This window comes from Trichoplusia ni, chromosome 1 (assembly GCF_003590095.1).
Source record: "Trichoplusia ni isolate ovarian cell line Hi5 chromosome 1, tn1, whole genome shotgun sequence".
Classification (NCBI taxonomy): Eukaryota; Metazoa; Arthropoda; class Insecta; order Lepidoptera; family Noctuidae; genus Trichoplusia; species Trichoplusia ni.
The window spans coordinates 324,409-344,397 of NC_039478.1; the positions used below are offsets into that span (position 1 = coordinate 324,409).

A 19,989-nucleotide genomic window follows, 5' to 3' on the forward strand; every position below is an offset into this window, starting at 1 on the left:
AGCTGGGTATAATTATATTGATGTCTAATAAACAACTTTGATTTCATATGTCAGAGGTGAATGTCATATTTATATTTAAAGTAATTTTTTATTCAAGATTTCTGTTAGGTTCTCAATTACTATCTAAATAAAAATATTAAATCACATAATTCACAACCACTAGAAATGTATTTTACTTATTACTAGCATATTTCTTTCTTAGCAATCATCTTATAAATCATAACTTTGATAAAAATCTAAGTTTTAATACAGCTCGCCCACCTTCCTAGGCTTTATTTAGTTTTAAAAAGAAAACTTATTATAAATGAAGAACTCGACCCATGTTTTCTATGTCAGTCTTAATTAAAACTTCTTTTAGAATCTTGTTGGTCCAAATACCTCCTATTTACAGCAAATCACACAATTACTAAAGAAAATTCAATTTACAGTTAAGTTTTACACAAATATTTTTATAGTAAAATAGGGATTTGGTTGGTACATGAATAGGTATAAGTTTCGAAATCATTATTTTGTAGGTAAGCTTTCATATAATCCATATATCAAAGCAGATACGCGCTTTCTATCAGTATTAAAGATAAAAATTGAATCAGAGTGGGTTTGTCAGCAAAATCCTTCAGGCACTCGTCGGGAACAGCCGAGTTTGCCATACTCAGACCATTTATATTCATCAAAGCTAGCAGTAGATTGAGTCAGTCAGTTTTAGTGAGGTCACGCAAAAAGGTTTGACAATCCAAGCTTCACTTAGCCGTTATCATTACTCGTTTTGAACCCTATTTATTTGAAATTAAGTATTTTAAAAAGCTTTGTATTATAATTATTCGCAAAGTGAATTTGCCGAACTTTGGTTTAAGCTTGGGCTGAAGTTGTGTTAGTTAAACTAAGGGAACATTGTAGAGTGCAGCACGTGACGTAAAGCTGGATTTTAAGAACTTGGTGCATGAGGGTACTCTGTTTGCACTCACAGTGTAATGAACCAAGTAGCAAACTTTTTCACACCCTGTACCTGTGCGTTCGATAAATACTTTGGCACAGGATTTGTGTAAAGGGTGTTGACAAAACCTCTAAACTTCGAAGTAATACAATCTTCAATGTTGCTAATTTTCTTCATAAGTGAGCACTTAAATACAATTGTCATCATTAAACTTGTTCAAGTGTCGTTGATGTTTCCTGTCATTTCTTTAATTGCGGTAAAAATTTACATTCTCGTCTTAGTCGGTTAGAATGTTGAAAGCACAGTTAAGATTATAATTTTGCATTTTTCTTAATTAATTACGTGATATAATATGAAAATTACTTTTTATACTCTATCGATAGTAGTTCTGAAATTAAATGATGGACGACAGAAGAGAAACTTTTTTATTCGTAGGGACTTCAGCAATTTATTCTCCAGATCTTTCGCATTCATAATTCTGTATTGAAAGCAAAAAAAAAACAAGCTAAAACACAAACATTTATATAAAACCATTCAAATAACTGAGGTAACATACCTTCTCTGGGAACCACGGAGTGACGAAAGGCATTTGAAACGTGTTGGTGTACGAGTGTAGGGTGTCGAAGGATTCCGGGGTCACCGCACCGAGCATAGCGAACACCCCGCGTGCGAACTGGTTGCATACTGTACAAACGTTAAATAGTTTAGTATTTACATCGTCATTTTATCATTATTTTATAAATAGTGAATTGGAAGTAACATTTTTATCTATATACTAATATATAAAGCTGAAGAGTTTGTTTGTTTGTTTGAACGCGCTAATCTCAAGAAATACTGGTCCAAATTGAAAAATTATTTTTGTGTTGCATAGACCATTCATCGAGGAAGGCTTTAGGTTATAAACCATCACGCTGCGACTAATAGGAGCGAAGATACAATAAAGGAAAAAAAAAACAGGGCTGGTATAAATCATAACTTATATCTTCTACCTACGGGGACGAAGTCGCGGGCAACAGCTAGTATATTATAATGCTGTACGTAAAATTCAAGTATAATTGTTTTATAACTACCTATCTCTTTTTTTAGAATAAAAACGTTCATCCGACGTCAAATAAAAAGTACCGATCAAAGCTGGATGAAATTGATGAGACCTTTTTTTATTTACAGTCGTATTGACACCTAGTTTTTAAAAAAGGTTGAATATGTATTTTCTTTAGCTCTGCCTAGCTAAGTGCTCTTGCATGTATGTCTGCATCGGTAAAACAGGTGTACCCAGGTGGACTCCTACTATAACTTTTAGTTGCTATGTGTAATTTGCATTCGTCTTTATCAATCGTCATATCATCGAACAAGCTTTTCTTTTTCATTTCATACATTAATCTTCCTCTACCTTCAAATTACATCAATGATATTATACGGTTCTTAATCATTGTAATTTTCACTTTATTACGTTTCATCCGTCTGATTTTTCTACATATTGACTATTTTACAAGAGAAAAATATATTGACAATATCATCAAAAATCTTCGACCTGGTCTTGTATCCATATTTCATAAATGTTTCCAAATAATAAATTGACTACTTTAACACTTTTAAGGATTTAAACTAAAGATTCAATCTAAAAATCGATCTCCACATGATTTAATCCGTAATTCTAATTCAACTGCCAAATAAAAAAGGTACGGGAGGCGAAATGGATTAAACAAGACAATTCCCTTTATTTTCAAGTTCATTAAATTTAGCTTTCCTGACAGGCTTTTAAAGTAATTGTGTTAGGATGCAATTACATTGGTAAGAGACGACTTGCTGTGTCACGTGTTTTGTGCGTAGGCATTTTAGATCACAATATTTTTATCTGACTAAAAACCGTCAGATCTTATACATTCTATAAATGATTTTGTACGAAGGATAAATTGTTTAATAGTCGGTTGAAAAAATAGTTCATATTTTACTTGGATGGTGTGCCAAATATATGAAGAATCTTGAAAAGAAAAACATGCCATCCAGGATGATTTATATATATATATTACTAGCTGACCCAGCAAACATTGTTTTTTCTAATAAATTATTTCTAATTGTATTTATTTTTTAATGCCACATTATAAAAAAATAAAAACAAAAAGTTAGTCGATTCTCAGACCTACTGAATACGCATATAAAATTTGGTAAAAATCGGTTAAGCCGTTTCGGAGGAGTACGGTAACTAACATCGAGACACGGGAATTTTATATATTAGAAGAAGAAGATTTTGTAAATAGTACTAAAAAAACTTGTTCACATTTCTAATAAAGATCTGACATTAGCATTTAACAACAATGTTGCTATTTTGGAGAATAATAATATTATGTTTAGCGCCAATTCAATACTTATGTAACAATTTCATTGATTGGTTTGTGAGCATTTGAGGTAGACCGAACAACTTAATTTGATGTATTCACAAAACAAATTCGTGCACTGTGAATAAAATTATTATGCAAGTTGGTTAACATTGTGAAACTTCAAATGGAACTGAATAATGTGTCAATAATATCGACGAGTTCCAAATGCCAGACACTTTAAAGAACGTACCTATTATACATGGGGAATATTTCATTATTTCAAATAAATAATATTAAAGCCTAACTTTTGTTTCTTTTTCAGACTTTAGACTACCTGTGCCCAAAATTTCATTACAATCGGTTCAGTAGTTTTTGCGAGAGAGATACTTTCGCGTTTATAATGTTACTATGGATTATATTCAGACCAAAAATATACTGAATTTTCATGAATCCTTGATTCCTTAACTTTTGTCTGCCTTAGACCGTTCGTAATAATAAAACAGATTGTAAATATCATGTGAAAGCAAGAGAATTTGTTGTGGTCACATAGTCTGCATAATAAATTACTCTGAATGCAGTTTGTAAGCTGTCTTGCATAAGATTGCTTTCATTTTGTTCTAGATTACACTCGTTCCGAATGTGCTTTTCTGTACCTACCTACTTACGAAATATGGCCTACTGATATAACTTTCTTCCAAACTTTGGCTCCTGAAAATGTATTATTTAAAGAAAGTATTTATAAAAACTTAATACAATTTAATTATCATTTTTTTTTGTGATATTAATTAAGTTAGTAAATACGTTTGTTTTTATATTATTTAATGTGACAATATTTGAACTTTTCCTAGACTATCAAAGTCGGTGTGTCTCGGGTTCTTAAGTAGATGTTCTTTTTGCATGTGATCTAAGTGTTTATATAACTGCTCGCGTCATAAGAACCTTGTTCCTTAATGTGAGAGCCTATTTTTTAATTAGTCATAGTATGTATGAAGTGGACAGATTTGTCGCGGATGAAAGAGCCCGTCACCGCAGTGAAATTGACACCTCACCATAAAAAAGGTAAGAAAAAAATAAACCTTGCAAAAAGCAGCTTTATCTTAAATACCTAATACGGTAAGCCATAACGGTGCAGAAAATAGTCTTTAACTGATAATAAACAAAAGGGATGATGACTGGGTATAAAAAGAAAAAAATCTCACTAGTCCCTCAGTTAGAAAATTGAAAAGTATGAGACAGGTATTTTTTCCTTTTTCAGAAAAACAAGAATTGACAAAGATTAACTGCTTTAAAGTTTAGGAGAGGGGCTTGTGACGTAACGATAGAGTAAAATTTATACTCAATCGTGACGTCACGTGTAGTTTCATTCACTGTAATTTGGTCAATTTATGTTTGCGGGACAAACTAAAAAATACGTCTCCATTATTATACAAAAAAATACAAGACGGACACCGCAAAAAAAAATTGTCATCATCCCGATTGTCCAGAAAGTATTACGTATAAAATAAAGTGCAATTCATTGACAGTCGTAATGCTTATGGGATTAGGGTAATTGGTTGCAGCACTGAAGACAATAAGCCCCGATATTGATTGTCATCTTGCATAGATCCTGGATTAAAGAGAGGAATAGATTTAAAATGCTACGGTATTTTTAACGAGCACTACGTAGATTCTAGAACTCCAGAATTGCTACGAAATATACTTAATTACAACATTATGGCTACAGAAAGACTACGGCATCGAAGCGATTGTATGACAAGCGGTTTGGTTACAAATTCGACCATACAATCATGAAAACTGTTTATTTAAATACAAAAGTATGTAATTCTATGTTATTTTTAACAACAAACAATAAGTGACTTAAAATAAAAATTACTACGCTTGATGAAATTTTTAAGAAACTAGATGACAGCTGCTGTACGTTAAAAAATGAACGAAATCGGTTCATTCAGTAGGAAATTCGGAGGTAACAAACTTAAAGATTATGAATCCCCTTCTTTTTGAAGTTGGTTTATGATAAATTTATTTTCTCGAAACGGTTGAACCCTGTTGAAATCCACCGTGGGCGACATTCCAGGGCCGTTGTATAAATTAAATTATTTTGTCATCATGACTTACTTATTAAGCCTCTGAATGTCACCTTTTCATAGAAATATAATAAGTTTAATAATCAACAGTTTATTGGTGGTAACCTTATTAAAATGCTGCGTCACTTTTGTTTCATATTTCCGTTTTAATTTGACCGTGACATCGTCCATTAAGGCTGCGACATTGATTGTTTATAATATCACGCCTTACACCGATTAAGTAAAAATATTTAATTTATTAATTAAGGAACTCGTGGCTAAGCTATAACCGTATAAGTGAATTGATCACAGGTTAAGCTACGCTTGACGCGTTTGGTCCGTAGATAGGTGACCATCTTTGTCATAACGAGTTCCTCCATGTTTCGGATGGCACGTTATATTGTGGGCCTCGGCTGTCATTCCTACATCTTTGACAGTTGTTACAGGTAGTCAGAAGCTTGAAAAAGTCTGACAGCCAGCCTTACCAAGGGGTATCGTGTTGCCCAGGTAACTGGGTTAAGGAGGTCAGATAGGCAGTCGCTCCTTGTAAAACACTGGTACTTAGCTGAAACCGGTTGGACTGGTAGCCGACCCCAACATAGTCGGGAAAAGGCTGGGCCGATGATGATTAAATTTATTATTTATTTATTAGGTATTTAGAGAGCTAACTCGTTCATGGATTATTTTATGCCAGGATATATTTGTTATGTAATTATTTAATCGTATTCATTGATCTGTTAAAAATAATCTAATTAAAATTTAATTACGTGCATTTCTGGCCATACCTTACGAGCTTTGTTAGCATGTATTGTTTAATTAGTTGAACCTCCGGATTTAGTTTTCAAATTGCGGATGAATCGATCAATTAATATAAAAGTTAAATTTAAGTTTGATCCCTGTCGGTTTTTACAAAAAGGCTAAGAGAAAAAAATATTAGTTGACCCTAATTTGAAGCTTGATTTTTATTTTTATGATCTGTTTTTTTTCGTGTGTTGTTTGCGTTTGTTAATGATTTTATTGTTTGTTACAAGATAGTAAATTTCTATTCAGTTAAAAAGCAAAAGTTCGACTCGCTGTAAAAGTTTCAAGTACCTATCTATCATGCGTTATGGGATACAGTTTGTTGACAAATTGACGGACAGAATACTGTTTCGTGTTAACCACTTACAATACCTATTGAGAATTTAATATTAAGTTAATTCTAAATGAATATTTTAAATACATTGAAACGCCGCTTCTCATTTACTTCTAAATACACAAGGTATTCTTAAAATCCGCAAAATAAATAAATGGTAAAAACGCTTTCACGTGACCGGTAAGAGGATTTTGTTTGAATTTAAAGAGGTTTTTTGCTATCTATCCGAGGTTTTGAGAGAACTTAATTAAAACCCTTCCAATTATATGGATTTGGTTCGATTTGTATCTTCATTTAATCCGTAATGTAAATTGCTTATATGTTAGGGTCAATCTATTTAGAATTCATGGAAATGGCTTAGACAGCAACAAAAGGTCTTCATTCTTCACCAAAATGAAAACTATGGTTCAAATAGAAATACTATCGATATTCGTTATGTAATTTTACAGTAACAGTTAGTATCGAGGTAAAAAATGAAATATAATAAGTACACTTTCCTTACAAATGGCGGAGATTCGGTAACACTTTCGTCTCATGATAATACTAAATGTTGTTTCATAAGCGTTGTTTCGGACCGAAAACACACACAGAGTGCTGCCATCTGAACTCCGTTTTTGTAATAAAAATATCACTCCTCTGCTCCCAATAATTATGGCGTGATGATATAATATAAATTATTATTATTCAACACTTAGTGGGCTATCTAACACTGCTTTCAAATTGGAGCCTTTGTTCCGTTGTTGAAACGTTGTATAAAGCTGAAGGGTAGGTTACCCTTCAGCTTTATAAAGTAATAATTACGGAATATATTAAAAGAAAACAATTTTATTTATAGCAAAACCTTGTTTGCAATCGCGTGCGATATTATACTCACACAAACATTTAGAGTGACGTTGAATTCTGAACAAAATTACAACATTAGTTGTCAGAGCCATTAACTTATTAAAACTCTAACTTCAATTTACATAGATAAACTAATGTATTCAAGCAACATCCAACATAAGTTATGTAGGCAATTTGTTATATGACGGAGTTCTGATTTAATTCATGTTTGGCCGACCAATCACAGGCGTATAGTCGTGGGCCTGAAATCGAGATATCTCATCGCTATGCAACCTGTAATATTAGGGCAATAAAGCTCTGTAGGTCTAACTAGTAGAACTGATATAGATAAAGTAGATTAGAGTAAATAAATAGAATAAAACAACCACTTAATAATAAATAATAATAATCTGTGATACATAATCTAAATAAAATTTGCATCCTCTCTTCTACATTGCCGTGCCTTACAGGGTCCATAGTTTACTAACCTACATATGAAGTGCGATCAAAATATTGAGTGTTGATCAATCTAATGCGTAAAGCTAGCAATCAATAAAACACACCGACGTACATTAAATGTTAATGGTGATTTGTCCTACTAATAGATGTTACAGATGCAAAATTACGTATATGAAAGTTACTCTTTCACACAAAAATCAATATCCAGATTTGAACGTAATTTCGTACACATATAGTTTGTAACCTAGATAAACGCAAAGGATGGCTTTTATCTTGATATCATGTTTCCGTGGGATCATTTCTGATTTGTAGGTTACTAGTCCTATGATTAAACATGTCTGTTTTTTATGAAAAGATTAAATGTAATCTAGACATTTGATTCAGTTATACAATATCTGCCTTACAGTTACGAATGCTAGTTAAGCAAAGAACAATAACTAGCATAACTTGTTTGATTTAAAAACTTGCAAGTGCTGGTGGCAGCGTGGCGCCTCCCGGTGGGAAGTACTTGTCATTAGAGCAAATAGGCTCGGGGTGTCTGCGGCCGCTCGTCCTCTTTCACGGGCAATTTGCTTTTGTTTCTCCTTTTTAATTTCCGCGTCAGTATTTCTGTATTGTTCCCATTTTCACAGCCACAAAAATATGTTGTTTTTATTATCTGTTGTGTTTTTTACTTCACGAGCTCGCGGTCACCTGATTGTCGTTCAGCCGCAGTGATAACGCCGAAAGCCGTTGTTTTTGACTTCAGGAATACGTCTCTACCTTTTTGAGACAGTTTTCTTTTCTAACTTTGATATTTCAAGGCATTGTACAAGTTTCATTTTTATAAGTTACGTCGGCGCTTACTGCGGCTTGGGTTTTATTGTTTAAAATAAAGATGTTGGCTGATAAACTCAGAGCTATCCTTTGAAAAGATTAAAAAGATAGTTTGCGTTGACAATTAATTGAAGTTTATTTCAATACTCATCTGATAGAAGTAGGTACAAATGCGTGTGTTATTTACTGATTTATTTACTAAGATTCGTTTGTGGTATAGAAGTTTGTTTTATACTTATAACCATTTTTCACACCCGTTTCAAATCACACATAAATCAAAAGGAAATAAAACTTTTGCGGTTGACATAAAATTTATCTTTCCAGTGTCTGCGCGAATGAACATGAGAGTATCAACTTGCCTTTCTAATACATTTTGTAATGTTTTTTTTATATCAAAAATAAATTTCTTTTTTCTTATACAATTCACTGGTAATTGCCTAAAGACGCATTTTATACGAGTTCTTCGGTACCAAATGTTGCTTATATAGGAAGAAAAAAATTGTGTGTTAAAAAGTTGTGCTAGAGTATGCTTTTTAGCCTCAAATGGTCAATGCCCTTGATATTCCAACGCTTTAGTTTGTCCGAAAATTCATTTTAGACCAAGTATGCCAAGTCAGCACCAAATATAATAAAGAGAACTTTAGTGACGTATGCTTGCTAAAGTATCAATAGAAATCGATTGTTTAAATATTTTTTTTTTTCAAAGGAACCAACTTATTTGGTAGCTAAATTGTTCTCTTCGGTTTACGACACTTGTACAGCGAAGTCTTCTAATATAAACGCATAATAAAAATCTCTTGAAGCGGGACTATCGATCAAATCCGTAGCCGAGGTTCGCAGTATTCTGGTCACGTGACAGGCTGATGACACTTTCTTAAAGGCTTCCTCCGTTCTTGAGACAATGGCACACAGTCTTGCAAACTTAATTTCATTTCAAAGACACTGACACTATTTGAATACGTTAAAATTACATTCGTCTCACGTCGCCAGTTAATGTTTCTACGACCGACGTAAAGGAATTGTAGAGTGAAAACCAAATAGGAAAATTCATAATTCGTTATTTGACTTGATTAATGCATTTACTTTGGTATTGAAAGAGCTGTGTAAAGTCGGGATTTCTGAATTAACGTGACGTATAGCTAACACTATAGTTTTCTCAGTTTAAAATGTAATTAAATACCAATATTACATATTATAGGTATATTTTGTTTAACATCACAACAAACAATTGTGTCTTCACTAAAGCATACTTTCGACGCCTATCTTTCTTTTCCCCCAAAATGGTATATCTGTAGTATATTAACGCCTATATGAAGCGAATTATAGTTGTTCTTATTTTACTTATCACCAAAATAAACATGGAGGGCTATGAATTGATATTTTAGGAAAACGTGGAACATCGAAAATGTCACAATTTCAGTATTTTCTAATAAAAAAATACGTCGGATCTCAGCCAGTCTCAATAAACATCAAAGGTTGTTCCAATTTAATCCTTTTGAAATTGTTCCCCGTCTACCAGGAATTAATTACGATTTCCAATAATAATTTATGTCAAACACAACCATGACAAGTTAAAGTCTAGTTATCTGTAACAGCGGTGTTATTTTATATGAAGTAGGTATTTGTTAGTAAAATAGTTTTAGGAGCTTAAAATTTCTAGATTATCTAATTCGTTAATTGTTTCCACTAGTCTTTATTTATCACACATGAACAACGGCTGTCAGATTATTACACCAGATAAAGATAAATTGAACTTTTTAAAACGAAATAAAAAAGGGTCCTGATTTTTTTCAAAATGACGGTCTTTTTTTATTATTGATTTCAAATGACATTACTTTAATGGTAAAAATCAGGTTCTTGATTGCAAGCTTTTATCAATTACACTGTTGATCGCAATTTCACTATATCAATGACATTTGGTTTCGGAACATTAAATTTCTCTGTTCTGCGAATGACTGTTGAAATTGGATTGGAACAATCAAACGACGTCACATTACCACATTTGGCAAAACGTTATAATATTATTGTTCAATTACTAAAATCCTCATTAATAAATTAATAACCTGTCAAGTTTAATCGCAAACTAAATGAATTACCATTCAGCATCATTAGATTTTTGTCATCAAGTGACGGATTCATATACACTTAATACTCGCAGTTAATAAAAATCTGTTTGTTGTTTGACCCAGCTGCTCTTGCCTATTAAGCTGTGTATGAAGCACCAAAGTTTCCGCCCAAAGACCAACTACTTTTATCTGCTAAGCTCTTAGAAGCCGCTCGTTCTGCTAGGATGTGAGACGAGCTTACGTGCATTTTAAGGCACTTGAAATTAAACTGACTATTAACTTGTAGTACTGAGGACATGTGACTCTTTATGTATTTGTATTATATAAAATAACTGTTTTTTTTTCATCATGTTTGTTTGTGTTAGTATGGATGTTTGTTCATCTTTCACACAAAAACCACTGAACGGATTTGGACGAAACTTGGTACACAGATAGTTTATAACCAGGATTAACATAAAAGTTAGTTTTTATCCCGATAATATGTACCCGTAGAATCATTTTCAGTTCAAAGGTAGCGAGCTCGCGGGCAACAGCTAGTTCTAAAATATCTTAGCTGATGTCAAAGTTCGTTTCCAAAATAGACTAGAGCATAATTAAATTATCCATTGTTACTGCGAAACCCTCGGAAGACCGGTCTAATACGGGTTAATAAGGCCGGGGTCTGTGGCATTCTTACATTACTAAAACAACAATGTTGGCCATCATCAGGACTAAGAAAAGCTTACCACCACTTACAAAAACCACTCAGACCTAGACAGTTAAAACACTTCTTTGCTACCATTTAATTATCATTCTTATGGCTGTAGCATAGAATACAAAATTTAAAACCTGTTGGAGCTTGCATTAATATGTATAGTATTACTTACTCAGCCTGGACAGTTTAAAAGCGTCAGCGGTGTTGATGACGTCAACGTAGGCTTGCAGCTCTAAGCGTCGGCTGCTGATGTTCTGGTTGTGGACAGCCAATGCGTACTTGAAGACATTCTGAATTTCCTCTGTGTTCTGGTCGAAAATTGCGCCTGTGAAGAAATAATTATTTTTACTTGTAAATAAAAGTCGTGTGCGCCTTATATTAATGTATATTGGGACTGAGCAACAGAAATCATACTGAGCCTTACTAACTAAATCTACCCCTAAATTAAAAAACAAACAACAAATACAATAATGAATCTTTTTGTAGATTGTTAGAAATTGTCAATCGCAAATTTTCATTAGTAGCATTTATAATTTTATCTCTTTTATATAAATTTCTTGTAGCACGGTGTACGAAACCGAAATCTTCCGAAACGGCTCGACCGATTCTCATGCAATTTTGTGTGCGTAGTTGGGTAGTTCTAAGAATAGAATAACATTTAATTTTCATGGCCCTATATTTTATGACAAAACAACGTCAGTTCAGACAGCTAGTTGTTTTATAAAAATCACACAAAATTTAAACACGCTGTATAAAATTTCAGCTTATAAAAATGCGAGTGATATTCCTCTAAAAGGACAGCTGTAGTAAGGATGTCTGCGGATATCGCGACTGCAGTGCGGAAGCAAATCGTTCACAAAGTGACTGCTTTATGCAAATGCGATTTTCTGACATATAAATCGAATGGTATGCACGAAAAGCAGCAGATCGGAGAAATCATAACTACACTACTTACGAACATTTCCTAAAGTTCAGCGGAAAAACTTTTGTTGCTTATTCCGATGTAGTTTGCACTGATACGAATATAGGTAATGATAAAGAATAAGTTTGAGTTTTCAGAGAGTCTTAGTTTTGCGTCATGTTTATTTTAATATTATAAATGAATTTATTGAAGTGTATGTGTTTATTGGCCACGCAATGTACTTAAAATATCATTACGAAATGTTATGAACACACTTAATAAATTAATTATAAAGTATGGAACATGATTGAAGAATTGATGTGAATTCAAAAATTTAATTAATCAGTTAATTTAGTTTATTTTACACATGATTCTGTAGTATACGGTTAGCAACATTATGCCAGTACCCATTTAATTTACATAGAAAAAACAAAAAGAAAGTGACTTTACAAAAGCAAGAAAGTCAGCTAAGCCTTTCAAACTCAGTAGAAAATAAAGAAGAGAAACTGAAGAGACTGTTGATGAGAAAAATCATAAAGTCAAGCGTAAAACGATCAAAAACACTTGAAGCGCGTCTGTTATAAATCGTTTCCCAGAGAAAACCTTCGCAAACAAGAGGCGGAACACTTCATTGGACATCTTTATCGGTCATATAGTGAAAAAGCGAGAACACCCGTATTCTGAAAGCGTCATCCGCTTGATATACGGTTGCTGACCGAAACGTTTATCTGAATCACTGAAGCCACAGTTCGCTAGCTCCTTTAATACCGTCGGAACACGCAAACCCGGCTTGCTTTACGTGCCCGCATACTATCACTGCGTCTTTTTTCACTCCCACTGGTCCGACATTATGTCCTAAGAGCCATTTTAAGGTTCCATTTCTAGCAATATTTCTTCCATTTGTAACGTCATTTCTCTCTTTGTTACTGGAATGTTTGAAGAGTTTTTTAAGAGGCTTCTTAGCAATCTCTGTATTGTTTGGTATTGGTCTGATGTATTTGCTATATCTATTATTTCAAACTATTGACTACTGGAGGAACGATAATCTAACAAAGGAATTGATGTCTTTTTTATTGTGCTGCAATTTAGTAAATTGAGTAGTTTACTATGCTTATTTGCAACTGAACTGGGTAACCTAGTTTCGCAGTATAACATTCCAAGTCATGACAACGATACATATTAGAGCCGGATGATTGGACTTGTCTATAAAATGTGATCAATAGTAGCATTAGCGTTTTCTTTTAAAATGAAAATAAGATTGTGTCATTCTTGTTATAATCTGTCCTTAACCTACTTTAGTCCAAAAACTCATTCTGGTTAAAAAAACCCAATGGAAACTCGAACTTGGATAGACCTAATGAAAACTCCATAATGTTCACACGCAAACCGGACAAATGAATAAAAACAAAATGGCTATGAAGCATTCATAGCGAATGAATGACTACTAACTATACATTACATTTGTGTTTAATATTCAAATATGTCGAGGTATTTTGAAAAAGCAATGGTTTTGATTAAACCACAAATATTGGTTTGTTTACAAAATGTTAGGCATTTTAACTTTCAAGTAATTATAATAATTAACCATTAGTCCGAACATTATATCGAATGCGAGCTTATTGCAACATTATTTGTTAGTATATTTATTAAATGTGACGTATCAGTTATAAATAAATCCGCGAATTAAAGTCTCATAGTTGACTAAACGTGTTTCCTTTATGAACAAATTGTTAAGTGTACTCATATCAAAACCGACTATTGATTTTTCTAAAATCTACGAAAATGTTCCTTTGAACTTTTTAATAGTTTCATTATCCACAAAAGGATTTGTTTGCGCAGCTAAGTGTCTTACCTGGTTCTACGACTATAACTTCATTAAAAGAAGATTAAAAGAAACTTCTCTGGCTACAAAAGTGTTCTAAAACCCGGGCTGCTGTATAGTGTGAGGGATTTTATGAAACGATAATAGTGTAATGGAACCGCTGAGGTAATATTTTTACTTATGCAGCCAATGCTCTCCCGCACTCACGTACTTTGTGTTAAAACGTGCACTCGCCGAAGAACTCTGCTTCTAATTTGTCATTTTTACGAGCAATTGTAATAATATGATGTGACAACAGTCACGAATGTATGCTACGGTTAGTACTGCGCTAAATAAAATTAATGTCCCGAATATGATTTTTAGTTTTAAATACTGACACATTTGTGTGTTACCGCTTGTATATTATAATTTAGGTCCTGTAAATAATTTTCGGGAACGAAAATTCTTTCTATAAATATTTTGTCAGTAAAAGGGTGTGCTTTTAATTTAACACATCAATAAAATGCATGAAAGGTTCAATTGATTTAATAAAGCACTAGCTTGTGCCCGCGACTTCGTCCGCGTGGAATAGTGACTTCCGGCAGAAAAGTATAGATAGCTGTGTCCGCGACTCCGTCAGCGTGTAACTCCTTGTGTATTAAGTTAATGTATTGGTAATATTTATTATTATTATTTATATTGGTAATATTGTTTAGATGACGTTCACATAAGGCTTAACCCTTTATAAGACACAGAACTTAAAAATATTTATAGCTTTTAAACTTATAATAATGTGTTAAGGTTCAAATTCTGGTGGCAATATAAGTACCACTGCCTTATAAAGGTAAGGTAAAGGTACCTATAAAACGAAAATACTTTAGTGCAAAGCTTCCGGGTAAACTATATTGAAAGTTGACCCGTCCGGCACGTGAACATAAAGACTTTTAGAACTGCTAACACGGGAAAGAGCAACATACAACTGACCATGTGAGAAACAACTGACACTGAGATCTACTCCAGCAACACGAAAAGTCTGCCCTTGAGCCTTGTTAATTGTCATTGCATAACACACCGATACTGGGAATTGCGTCCTTTTAAATTGGAATGGAAAATTATTTGGTATTAAGGGTATTCTGGGAATAAAGACGGTTTCTCCTGCACCGCAACCTGTTAAAATTTGAGCCTCGATTATATTTTGTTGCAACTGGGTTACTTTTAGTCGAGTTCCATTGCAAAGTTGTGGTGGTTTTAAATTTCGGAGCATAATAATCGGTATCCCAATTTTTAAACAAATTTCATGAGAGGGAAGTCCGGGCATATTTAAAGAATTTAAAAATTCTATCGGGTAATTCGTGGCTTCTTGTTCATCGACCATTCTATTTATTGATCTATAAACTTTGCTTTCCCCCTGTATATTCGACAGTATTTTGTTATTGATCTCAGATGCCTGGTCATTGCGAGGAGTTAAAATAGATCTTTCGCATAGCCAAGAATTGTCCCTATTTAATATATTTGTTACGTCACCGTAAACCGACGATATAAGATGTGGTTGAGATTGCACCATACAACATAATTCAGGCGTCAGTATAAGTTTTCCTTGGTGTAGTTGTGGATAGGTACCTTCACCAATCTTTAATAATGTGTCAGAAAATTGACTATCATCCGGGTTATCTCCAGTTCTCACTCGCATATTTATAGTCAAATGCACCGATTGTATATCTCGCCATAAATAAGAGCTTTTCAGGCAAGCCCTAACCTCATCAGCTCGGGTTCCCCGTGGTATTACCGGTAAGGTTTGTCGGAAATCACCACAAAATAAAACCGTGATACCGCCCATTGGTCGATCATTTTATCTTATATCCCTTAAAGTTCTGTCTACCGCTTCTACTCCTTTTCGATGGGCCATCGTACATTCATCCCATATGATTAAACTACACTCGCGTAATACCTTAGCTTTGTCGCTATTTCTTGAAATACTACAGGTTGGATTTTCCGTGCGATCTAAATCAATTGGTATTTTAAACATACTGTGAGCAGTTTTACCTCCTGGTAGCAATGTTGCAGCTATCCCTGATGAAGCTACGGCAAGAGCAATTTTACGCTGATTTCGAACATAAGCCAATATTAATTTAGTCAAAAAGGTTTTTCCAGTTCCTCCAGGTGCATCTAAAAACCATATTGTTCCCAAATTATTTTGAACACTATTGCACACGCGGTCATAAACTGAACGTTGTTCTGCAGTCATCATTGGGACACCGTTTTCTAATGTTGTCAGCAGTTCCGTTAAATTGTAACCAATCTCTGCGGAATATTCCCTATTAGTTACCTCTCCGACTGAGGTTGGTGTTGGCAAACCATATTCACAGAGTGATTTACCGCCTACTGCTGTTAAGTCATCCTGAAGAGCTAATAAGCACTGATTTATGGCAAGATCACGGAAATTATCATTAGTTGTGCCTTCATCATTGTTAGGTATATTTCTAAGAAAGTCTTCTGAAAATTTTTCTTTATATTTTTCCCATAATGTTACAGCATCTGACAAATTACAAAATGTGAGTAATGTTACAAATAAATGGCGTAACCGTCGTGGATTATCACTAACACAGGATTCTGCTAAAGCGTCATCCCAATGCTGATCATTTTCAAGCAAATGACGCGCTTGGCAAGCTGCTTGATAAGTGGGATAAACAACATCGTCTACTTTTCTCAAATCTATAAATGAGGTTGGTCCTCGCACGGTATGTAATAATAATCGCAAATAGAAACACTCAGCGTTGTTAGGATGAACGGTGTACACTCTACCAAGAACATGTTCTTTAAAAATACCTGACTCGCCATCTACAGGCCTGCCACGGCGTCTTCGATTAAAGACACCCCGTTGCTTATCGTAGGTATAATACGATGGAACTTCCTCATACAAAAGAGATTTTGCAAAATCATCAGTTTGGCAAAGTCGAAAGAATGCTAATAAACTTGTTTGTCTAGGGTTCTCTAACCGTTCTGTGACATTTTCGGCGTTGAAATATATACGTTGGCCGCCTTCAAGATGAACATCCAGATGAGTCACAGGTGGATATCTTTCGTGAATGTTGAAACTTAAGATCCGCCACACAGCTTCTGAAGAACTTATATATCTGCCTGACTGAAATCTTGTAACTTCATCATGTTCATTTCTCAAAGCAAATGTAGCTTGGTCACTGCCCTTATTAATATACTTACAAATATATTTTATTGACTCTACACTATTACACATTTCAACATTTATGTGAGCTTGAAATGCTCTGGACAACACAGGAGAATACGGAACGACCCACCTATTATCTAAAGTAACTTGTTGTCCAGACACTCGCTTTTCAACAGTAAAACCATCATTATCTCTTGAACGGCGACGATATAATGGGTATTCATCATGTCCTGTTACAGTGCCATCCACTAAGGCTTTTGGATATCTTTTAGTGCAACGACCGTCTTGCATGCAAGGAGAATTCCCGTTAAACGAACCACATGGACCATGTATCATATGAGTTTTAACAATGTCGTATAACACGGGATCTGCAATCGGACTTGGAATTTCAGCACTGATTAAACTGTCTACATCATTAGGTCGAACCTTATCTTTTAACCAAAGCAGGATATGTGCGTGAGGTAAGCCGCGTTTTTGCCATTCAATACTATACATATAACACAATACTTCTCCAAAAATTTTATCTTTGGTAAGTAGATCTATCATTGATTTTAATTTTAAATGAAAAACTCTTGCTATGATATCATGGCGGTCATGCGGTGCTTGACCCTCAAGAAGCTCCCGAGTAATTTCATCCCACTTAGGATTGGTAGTTACAGTAATAAATAAGTCGGGACGTCCATATTTTCTTACGTAAAAAAAAGCATCTTGAGTACGTTCGTGCATGTATCGTGGACCACCAGTAAAAGAAGAGGGCAAAATAACTAAACGACCCATATTCACCGTATCGTTATCTTGCTGCATGGCGTCGCGAAGGTGCACGTATTCTTCAACGCGCAGCTGCCTTTGATTAGATCGTATATAAACTAATCTTTCGGTTTCAATTTTTGCGTACATGTCTACAATAAACTGATTGAATAAGCCACGAAAACGTTGAAAGTATACAAACCTATTCCGTCTTACTTGCAAGTGGTAACAGTAAAATTGAAGGCATGAAATCTTTTTATTATAATTAGGTGCGCCTGTACGCGGATCAGTTTGGTATAAAGCAAAATTATAACCATCTTCCCCTCGACAGTATATCAAAGGATATTGCAAACTGTCGTAAGCCCTGTGGGTTTCATAAATACGTTGCAAACGATTATCTCTGGAACGGATAACGATATCACGCCTATCACATTCCTGGTCGACCAATACCACAGCAACTTCATTCGTGGATGGAGCATTATAACGCCCAGGGTGTTCCTGAGTTGGACGCCTATCGGCATTTATAACAATTTTATAATTGTTATCATCATCTCGAGGAAGAGCTTCTAATGCCGATTTAAAACTGCATACATACGAATTAACCTGATGCAACATGTTCTGAAGTTGTGATATGAGTTCAGTATTTAAATTCGGGAAATATTGATTTCTTATATTCGACTGTTCGTTGTAGTCGGATACAAAATATATTTGAAGAAACTTAGGTTGGTTTTCAGGCAAAAGGGATCCTATCAAATGGTAAACCTGACCTTGTATCTTAAAAGTAGGCATGAAATGACCTTCTGAGATTTGTTGAGCGCCAAAGGATGTCATTTGAAATGCACTATTATAAGTGCGAATATTATCTAAAAACTGTTTAGATTGTATATGTTCCCCTAAAAGTAGTGATTTCAAAGGTTCCGGTGGGTCTTCGAATGAAGGCAAATTTATTTTACCTGTAGAACAACAGAAACCAGCTGACTCCTTACTCCACTTTGAAGCATTACAAAAACGACATACCACGTTCATATCGCCTATTACAGAAGATGATCCATAATCAATTGTGAGGTTATAAGCAAACCACTTTTATATTTGTCGGACCAAGCCACCGAATTTCTAGATTGATCTTCTATGTGTACATCTAAGTTATTAAGGCTATGTCGAAATCTGTCTGCAGTAAGACGGGCCTCTCGCTGTTCGTCCGTTTCAAGAGACCGAATATTTTCGATTCTTAATCTTTCATTAGACAAACTTACTGATCGTTCTTGTCTCAAAGAATTATAATATTCGCGTACCGACTCTAGTCGTTGTTCATGCTCATGTGCGTCTTCGAGAGATCGAATAACATTATGGTGCACCCTATCATTTGTCAAACGGTCTCATATTGAGTTAAAGTTTCAGATTCTCGAGATAAAATATGACGTTCGCGGTCAGCTGTGAGACGCAATTCCCTCTTCAGTGTAGGTTTCTTACTCGCGAGACAATATATGACGTTCGCGGTCAGCTGTGAGACGCAATTCCTCTCAGTGTAGGTTTCTGACTCGCGAGACAATATATGACGTTCGCGGTCAGCTGTGAGACGCAATTCCCTCTCAGTGTAGGTTTCTGACTCGCGAGACAATATATGACGTTCGCGGTCAGCTGTGAGACGCAATTCCCTCTCAGTGTAGGTTTCTGACTCGCGAGACAATATATGACGTTCGCGGTCAGCTGTGAGACGCAATTCTCTGTCAGTGAAGGTTTCTGACTCGCGAGACAATATATGACGTTCGCGGTCAGCTGTGAGACGCAATTCCCTCTCAGTGTAGGTTTCTGACTCGCGAGACAATGTATGCCGTTCGCGGTCAGCAGTGAGACGCAATTCTCGTTGTGACGCAGTTTCAGCATCTCGGGATAACACATGTTGTTCTCGGTCAATGGTAAGCCTCAGCTCTCGTTGAGAAGAGCTTTGAGACGCCCGTGATGTAGCTCGTCTCGCTCTGTCAGCTGCTAATCGCATCTCTCTCTCTGGAGAGCTTTCATTGGCTCGAGAGGTTGAGGCACTAACTCTCATAG

At 34.8% G+C, this 19,989-nt stretch overlaps 1 protein-coding gene across 1 annotated transcript in view; it reads right to left on the reverse strand.

The window, feature by feature from the left end:
- LOC113499886 (glutamate receptor 1-like) overlaps positions 1 to 19,989 on the reverse strand; it is a 63,221-nt gene that overhangs the window by 23,356 nt on the left and 19,876 nt on the right. The window contains exons 2-3 of the mRNA XM_026880513.1: positions 11,477 to 11,629; positions 1,488 to 1,615 (exon numbers count right to left, since the gene is read on the reverse strand). Of these exons, the coding sequence (XP_026736314.1) occupies positions 1,488 to 1,615; positions 11,477 to 11,629 (281 nt within the window). The remainder of the gene's footprint in view (positions 1 to 1,487; positions 1,616 to 11,476; positions 11,630 to 19,989) is intronic.